The 8,270-nt window shown below is 29.4% G+C and overlaps 1 protein-coding gene and 1 long non-coding RNA gene across 4 annotated transcripts in view; both read right to left on the bottom strand.

The window, feature by feature from the left end:
* Positions 1 to 216: 216 nt before the first annotated feature.
* Positions 217 to 1,386, bottom strand: LOC124888643. Of its 2 annotated transcripts, none has more exons than XR_007047191.1 (2): positions 860 to 1,386; positions 217 to 682 (listed from the first exon to the last, which is right to left on the bottom strand). It is a non-coding gene; the product is annotated as an uncharacterized LOC124888643 (long non-coding RNA). The 2 variants fall into 2 exon arrangements; XR_007047189.1 differs by having other exon boundaries at positions 217 to 694.
* Positions 1,387 to 1,734: 348 nt separating this feature from the next.
* LOC107847063 (nuclear transport factor 2) overlaps positions 1,735 to 8,270 on the bottom strand; it is a 9,926-nt gene continuing 3,390 nt past the window's right edge. For both annotated transcript variants that reach the window (XM_016691307.2, XM_016691305.2), the window contains exons 2-10: positions 7,041 to 7,186; positions 4,213 to 4,393; positions 3,445 to 3,727; positions 3,149 to 3,264; positions 2,861 to 3,062; positions 2,659 to 2,774; positions 2,512 to 2,574; positions 2,350 to 2,410; positions 1,735 to 2,116 (exon numbers count right to left, since the gene is read on the bottom strand). In XM_016691307.2, the coding sequence (XP_016546793.1) occupies positions 2,049 to 2,116; positions 2,350 to 2,410; positions 2,512 to 2,574; positions 2,659 to 2,774; positions 2,861 to 3,062; positions 3,149 to 3,264; positions 3,445 to 3,727; positions 4,213 to 4,386 (1,083 nt within the window). In that variant the 5' untranslated portion in view covers positions 4,387 to 4,393; positions 7,041 to 7,186 and the 3' untranslated portion in view covers positions 1,735 to 2,048. The remainder of the gene's footprint in view (positions 2,117 to 2,349; positions 2,411 to 2,511; positions 2,575 to 2,658; positions 2,775 to 2,860; positions 3,063 to 3,148; positions 3,265 to 3,444; positions 3,728 to 4,212; positions 4,394 to 7,040; positions 7,187 to 8,270) is intronic.

The following is an 8,270-nucleotide window of genomic DNA, read 5'->3' on the forward strand; positions in this document are numbered from 1 at the left end:
CCATGGTTGTAAACTGTTTTATTGATATTCTTTAACTGAATTCTGTGTGATCTTTGTAGTTTCAGAACTTGTAACTTTGTGGAAGAAGAATCTCACTATTAGAGATGAACAAATAGAATTGATTATGTTTTGATGCCATGAACTTAATCAGAGTTTGTACATGGTAAACTCTGTAATCTGAAATGAGGAAGAAGGAAGAATAGAGAAACTGTAGAGTAGGAGAAGAGTGGATATTATTTCATTGATTGAACCTTATTCTTGTGTCTTACAAAGTGTATTTAGCATGTATATATAGATGATCATGGAAGATTCTAGAGGCTAACCACTTAACTAACTCAATTAGCTACAAGGTATAAAGTTAGTTATTAACTACTTTCCGGAAGTTAGTTAACAATATTTTCACAGTGTTGGTTGCATGGGCTGAGCAGATTTCCCTTCTTTCAACACATAAATCAATGAAGAGACGAGGGTCATACTCCAGAAACTATCCAAAGTGCAGGTCGAGTACAGTAATAGAGAAGCATGACTTGACTGGTCTTCTTTGTTTGATCAAAGGGATTGATAGCAGACTCAAACGAGTACAATAGGGCATCAGCAGTCAGTGCCAAACTCCTCTGTGAATTAGTCCCATCCCTATGTATCAATCGGTGGAGGCTGCTGATGCGATAATCCAATCTGTCAGCTGCACAAATGTCTGATCATAATCAGAGACGGAGCCAGCCCCTTTAGGAGTTTGTCCGAACCCTCTTCGACGGAAAAATATACTATTTATACATGATTAAATTTATTTTTTATGTGGTTAAAGTAGGTGTTGAAACCCCATTCGAATTAATTTTCTTTGAATATTAAACCCCCTTACTTGAAATCTTGGCTCCACCTCTGATCATAATCCCTTAAGTACTCCAACTCGGTTGAGAAAAGTATGATTGGGCATCAGCTATCAGTACCAGACGCCTTTATAAATCAGTCCCTTATCTGTTCTTTGATAGGTGGAGGCTACTGGTTTGATACTCAAACGCTGTCAGATTCACAAATCCTGATCATAATCCCTGAAAGTACTCAACTCGGTTGGATGGTGGTTGAATCCTAGACTTTTGCTCTAGCAAAGCTCCAGCTTCGCGAGCAACATGCATGAATCCATTGCAATTGCCTTTCAAAGTGCTTTTCACTGAAATGACATGTAATTAAAATTGTTTTTTTCTGAGGATCAACTGTAAGATGTGATACTGGAATATAAGTTTTTAATAGAGAATAGCAGAAGAAAGGCGTAATTGGAGAGACCTTCTGCTAGCCCAAGATCATTAACTAAGATCGAAAAATTCAACTAAAGCAGAGGAAAAAGTTTTATTATGGAAGAAGATTGTTTTGGGTTGGTTACAAATGCCTAATGTCATCCCATTTATCTAGATACTACAAATGTAGAGTATTTTATCCTCTTCTACAAATATCATTCTCAAATATCTAACACTCTAGAATATCTAGACTTGTCCAAAGTACAAATATCTAAGAGACTATACTATAACTTTCTAGATTCTTCTAGCGAGATTGCCTAGAATATATAGATATTTCTTCAAGTTGATTGTCCTAAATATCACACTAGACTATTCTAGAAACTTTACTAGAAATCTGTGATTCCAAAAAATCTACTTTAATATTTTCACATTTAAAACCATCCAAAAAAACCATCAAAAAAACTAATATTGTGCCTTCAACGTGAAGGAATAAAACCACAACAAAATTTGATACTTCCTCCCTCTCATGCCGTCATTTTCTTTTTGATCTGTCCCAGAAAGAATGTCACACTTTCTTATTTGAAAACTATTTAAAGACACAATTTCACTTTTATCTTTTTTGGTCCCACTTAACTAAAGATAGTAGTAATACAATTTTTTAATAAAGGACAATTTGATAAACATATCACGTCTTTTTTATATCTTAAACTCCGTGTCCGGTCAAAGTATGACACATGAAATGAAACGGAGGAAGTATAATTTAAACCTAGTAGCCTACAACAACACTAACTTTAGTTGCCACCACCTCTTTATCCTTCATGTAGTTCTATTGCTGGTAACCTTCTCCTCAGTGTCCGATGGAGAGTTTGCTATCTCGACGCGACCTGAAAAATGAAACACAATACAATTATTAAGGAGAGTCTTGAAGCAATGATAAAATTGTCTCTATGATATATAGGTCATAGGTTCGAAGTGTGGAATCAACAAGTGACGCTTGTGTCCCACCCCATTGAGGTGCGGTCCTTCCTCGAACCCTGCGTGATGAAAAGTTTTGTGCATTGAACTGTCCTTTTATTAAGACAGAATAAAATGACAAGCATATACATATATAAAGTACCTTTGTTAGGTCTCTTGAATCTCATGTAAGCCTCTTTCCCGTTCACAATAATGTGATGATTCTAAAATTAAACATTGAATAAAGAAGACAAACATTAAAAGATGATCAATAAACATAAAACCAATAAATATTTTGAAGAAGAGGATGTGTAAAATTCATTACTTGGACAGCATTTTGAACAGAAATTGCATCTTGAAAATGCACAAAACCACAACAATATCCATCCTACTTTCAAAAGAAATTATAAGGTTTAAGCAAATGATAAACCAGCAATAATGACAAAAGAAAATATACATGAAATATATATACCTCATAAGTTTTGAGTTGAACGTCATGAATGCGAACTGGTCCAAACTCTTTGACAACAGCATGGAGATCACTTCGTGTTGTGTTTGATGACAATCCTCCAATATATATCGATTTATCTATAACATGTAAACGTCTAAATCAACAATTGACTTAAAATTCTAAAAGTTTCATCAACTATTTGATTAAAGCAATGCAAATTTACGTTGGACATCATCATAATTGTCTTGTGCAACATTGGTTGGAGGAGCTGCAACTTTCTCCACACCACCTGAACTAGATATCAGTGCCTGAACAAAGCTATTGGCTTGAGTTCTTTTAGGTGTTGTTGGGAGACCAGCATTTACAGCAACATTTACAATCTTGTGTGGTGTATTTGTTGGTGATGAAGGTCTACCTTGCTTTATCTATAGAAAATAATTTACGAAAATTTTTATGATCTCTACATAAGTACTAGTATATGATACAAACGACTCATAAAAGTATGACTAACCATTAAAGCATAGCTAACTTTCGGAGCTTCATTTGCAATGATTGGAGTCGTCTTGACAAGTACTTGTTCTTCTTTTTGGCTTGTAGCAACAGTATTTTCAGCTTTGTTCTCAATAGCTAATAATTCAAATGAAGAACAAGTTAATATTGTAATAATAAAGGTTAAGTTATATGCACTGACAAGTCAAATATTTATATAATAAAGTCTTCATAACGATCAACCAAAATTAAAATTGACATAGTGTCGAAGCAATCAAGTGACCAATTGAGAAAAATGTTGAAAGCAAAAGGACGTACCTAGAGGTGCGATTGGAGGATTTTCATCTACCTTTTCCTCAATGATTGTTGAAGATTTTTCTACGCTGATAAATCTAAAAATATCGTTCAGCACATAATATCCCGTCTCTTGTGGAGTAAGAAAAAACGTTTGAGAGAAATTTTTTCTCGACGCGTCTTGACCAATCAAGCACCCTGTCACCACCACTAGAACACCTCCAGCAGTAGATGATGGGGAGTCAATAGTTGTGACTTCCATCCTGTTTCTCTTAAAGTGAGATAAAACAATAAATTCGTTTATGCCCTGAAATTATATAGATATCATAAGTCTATTAATAATCCTTTGTCAAAAAAAAAAAAAATTAAGCCAAAAATTATTCAGTGAAACCTCAAGCATCAATGATAATGAAAAAATAAAAATAGAAACAAAGTTTGAATAAAGTTAAAAACATTGAATCTTATTTAATGACAGATAACAAACACCTCTTATGAGAAATTACAAACAAATATTCCATAGAGTTGTTCATTTAATTCAATGCAAATATGGCTCAAGTAAAATATACAATAAGGTCAATCTTAATTCAATGCCTATACGTATAGATTGATCATTTTAATTAATTTACCAATTTATTAGAAGCATGTACAACATAGAAACACTATATGATTCAAAGGCCAAACAAAATATTCATCATAAATCTTAAGCAAGTAAATGTACAACACAGAAACACTATAAGATTCAAAGGCCTAACAAACTGTTCATCATATATTTTGTTAAAATGTAATACTTACTTTAGAAGTTGTCACAGACTTAATTCCACCATCTGGTAATGGCCAACTTAGGACACTATTTTTCTTATAAAATCGATATGACTGATGGATTAAATTCTGTAAAATGTGATAGTATTGGTCCACGAAAGAGATGGCAACGGTTTCAGCAGTGTGTTTGGTTGATTGAGTTGCCATTTTTGCACTACAATAAATCAAATAAATAAAGGGTTAATCAAAACTAATCTAACTGTTAACATAAACAGTAAATGAATAACATATTGTCAAAGATTGGTATACTTCACATAAAAAAGAAGAGTAATAAATGCAAATGAATAGTTTAAAGAGCATAAACATCCATGCAAAGGCTTTTTATCTATCAATTGGTAAAATAATTTGGCACCTAAAAAAATAATAAATAAAGACTAGCTTGAATCATTCAAAAAAATTATGTCAAAGTCAAGTCTCTTTTGACTATGTGCTACAATAGTAATCTTATCACACGAGAGTATTAAATTATAAATAATCATCAAAACATATTTAAAATATAAATATAAAATTAATATTTCAAATTATAACTATATAAATATTCGAGTGATGTATTTATGAGTCAAAGTCAAAATCAAAATATAATACAATTTTTCCTACAAAAAAAATTAATCAAACTAAAAGCAAATCTAACAATCGAAGATCTTTTAGAAAGTTGTGTCATTGATATACATATAAAATCTTAACTTGACCCAAGTCAATCACAATTTGCACTACTTAAAATTGTGAATTTTGATGGACAAAAATTCGATGAAAAATTAATCAGAAATGTTTTCACAATGCTAAATATAAATTTCTGACTGACAAAAATTTCAATGAAAAATTCGCAAAAGTGTTTTCAACAAGTTAATTTCTGTCAAAAATTCTATTAGAAATTCATGTTTTTAGTATGTCTATGTTTGAAAAAAATTATATTACCACAAACATAAACTTTTTTTCTAAATGATTATATAAAACTAATAAAGAAAAAATTGATATTGATGTATGATAAACTCAATCAGTAAATAGCCTTAAGAAATTATGAATGCAAAGCAGTAAAAAGAATATCCTTAAAAAGAAAAAAAAAACAATCTTTTTACATTTAAAATTCCTTAAAAGGTCTTATCTAGAGAAAAATCACAACAAGAAGAAATGAAAATAATCTTTTTTGTTACTTTTTTTATTTGATACAGTAGTAAAAAGAAACAACATTACCATTCTAAATAAAGAAAAAGTTTTAAAATCATCAAATCTTGAAAGAGGGCTCAAATTCATGAATTGGCAAAAATAAGACAAAACATTAAGAATTTAATTCATTAAATCTACAAAATCAGTCAATTATTCAAAGAAATGTTCTTTAAAGGCTTGATCTAAAATTTTAAGTAAAAAGCATAAAAAAAATAACAAAAAAAATATTTTTTTGTTTTCACTTTTTGTTTGATTCTACAGTAAGAAAAGATTTCATAGAACTTCATAAAGTTCTACAGTCATCAAATCTAAGAAATAAATCAATAACTAAAAATTGTAAAGCCTACAAAGTGAATCAATATTATATCAATCATTCGGAGAAATCAAGGAAAACCCTCACAAGATTTTTGAGATATTAAAAAAAAAAAATTGAAAAAATTTATACAAGAAAACATCAAAAGTAAGAAAGAGAAACGAAACTATTGAAAACCTTTAGTACTGAAATTAGAAAATTCAAATAAGGGACAAAAAGAAACAAAAAAGTAAGTGATGAATTTATAGCGACTGAGAAAAAAATATCCAGGTTGTAATTCTTGAATAGATTATCTCGAATCTAAACTAGGATTTTATGTGTGAATATGTATTAAATTATTTAAATATATTCCTTATATGTATATTAGATTTTTTAAAAATAAAATGAAGTAGGCATTTGAACATGAATTTACTAATATTTGGAAAAAACCTAAGTAGTACTTGAAATTATTGAAAAAAGAAATTTGGATGTTGAAGTCCCGTTTGAACATAAAAATCATAGTTGAAATTTTATAAGGCAAAATATTTAAAAAGATAAATATTATTTGAAATTAAATTTAAAAAGAGGTATTTGGAGGTCGAAATTATATGTCTAAAGAAAAACTATTGGCGAGTTTAAGTTTGATGTTTTGTATTAAAACTATTAGGTTATAATCAAAAAAACTATTAGGTTATATTATGGATATTAAGTCGAACATTACTGTTTATATATCGTATATTGAGTATCTTTATCTAAATTCATAGGTTACCTCTGGCAGCACAATATATTATGTTATAAATAATTATCTAATATTTTTAGTTGTTGATAATATACAAAGATAATTATGTTAAAATATTTATTTATGCATACATGACTTCTTCTATGATATAAAATTCTTTATCCGAATTTCTTTATAATGATATTGGTGTCATTTGGTCAAATAATTATTTGACTTTTGTAGTGAAATGTTATTGAAGACAACTCATTTCAAAAAAAAAAAAAATTGAATGATATAATAAAATATTGTTATAGAGAATAATTGTCATAAAAGGTTTGATTGTATCTCGTAAATTAATTGTTTAAAATTATTTAATTTATTGAAACCCTTAATCATAATTTAGGCACAATTTTGAACGTGCCCCTTCTATCATCTCATTTTCTTGTGAGTGTTGTTTAATATCTAATATAATATTATTTTTTTCATTTATTTTTCAGGTGTCAAATTTCTTCATTGTGCTTAAGTTTTAAGGATCAATAAAATTGAGTCTCCAACAAGTTTAAATGGATCAAGAAATTCAGAAACTCATGAAAAAAATGAAAATAATATAAATAAATTGTAAGTTACCGCTCTGAGAATTTTCCGATAGCACTTCACCAACATGAGTTGCAGCGTAATGGTGGAACTGTGCCACCTTTAATCAGAGGTCTTGAGTTCGAGCCATGTATATAAATAGAGAAATCCTTGTTTGGAGCGTCCACCCCAAAATAGCCCTGCAGTGTGCAATCTAAATTACTCGAGGCTCCATTCCGAGTACTGAACACTAAAGGAGAAACCAAAAAAAGAAACAAAACTGATGGCACTTCAATTGTTTGAAATCTTCAACCGATCATAGAAAAGATGAACTTCTTCAACCGAATCAACGAAAATCAAGTAAGACAAATCATCCAATAAATTTTCTCGCCATATCAGATAAATGAAATGACCTAGGAATTCAATTCGAATTTTCGCTTAGTCATGAGCGTTTATCGAGCAGACATATGTAAAAGGACGACTTTAACAAAGTAAGATAAGTTGATTGATCATTCGCGTCGAAGAATTAATTTTCTCACCATATAAATTTAGCTTAACACTATTTCATATCTTAGTCGTGACGCTCACCGAGCGGATTGAATTTGTAAAAAAAAAGTGAATAAGGAAACACAAATTGTATGATATAAAAAAATATCATAATTTATGTCACCAAAGTTTAATTAAAATTCAAAATAATTAATTTCAAAACTGGTTAGAATTACATGAAAATAAAAATTACAAATACTGGTAAAGTTTGGGGAGTACGCTACAAATAACTTAATTTTTATTTTCATAATTTTAAGAGATAAATTAAGATATTTAATTTTAATTATTATTTTATTATAAATAGTCAACAAATATAATTGATTTCATTAATAAGCTTCTAATCCAAATGAATCGCATTTATTATTTCACATTAGCTCCTATGCGATGTCAACACATCATTGTTGAGATAATAAATACGATTTATTAGGATTAGAAGCTTATTAATAAAATTAATTATATTTGTTGACTATTTATAAGAAAAAATAAAAATTAAATCTGTTTGTTGACCACTTAAAATTATGACAATAAAATTCAAGTTAATTACATTGTAACCCTCAAATTTTACCAGCATTTATAGGTTGTAGCTTCTTCTGATTCTAATAAGTTTTGAGATTAATCAAGCTCTAGTCAAACTTAAATGACATAAATTATTTTCACTTTTGAATTTTCACTTTGGGCCATCTTTTAAGTGTTTCAATTTATGTTTTATGTATTTCGTATTATGAACTTAGCCAAACC

Source organism: Capsicum annuum, chromosome 11 (genome assembly GCF_002878395.1).
Source record: "Capsicum annuum cultivar UCD-10X-F1 chromosome 11, UCD10Xv1.1, whole genome shotgun sequence".
Classification (NCBI taxonomy): Eukaryota; Viridiplantae; Streptophyta; class Magnoliopsida; order Solanales; family Solanaceae; genus Capsicum; species Capsicum annuum.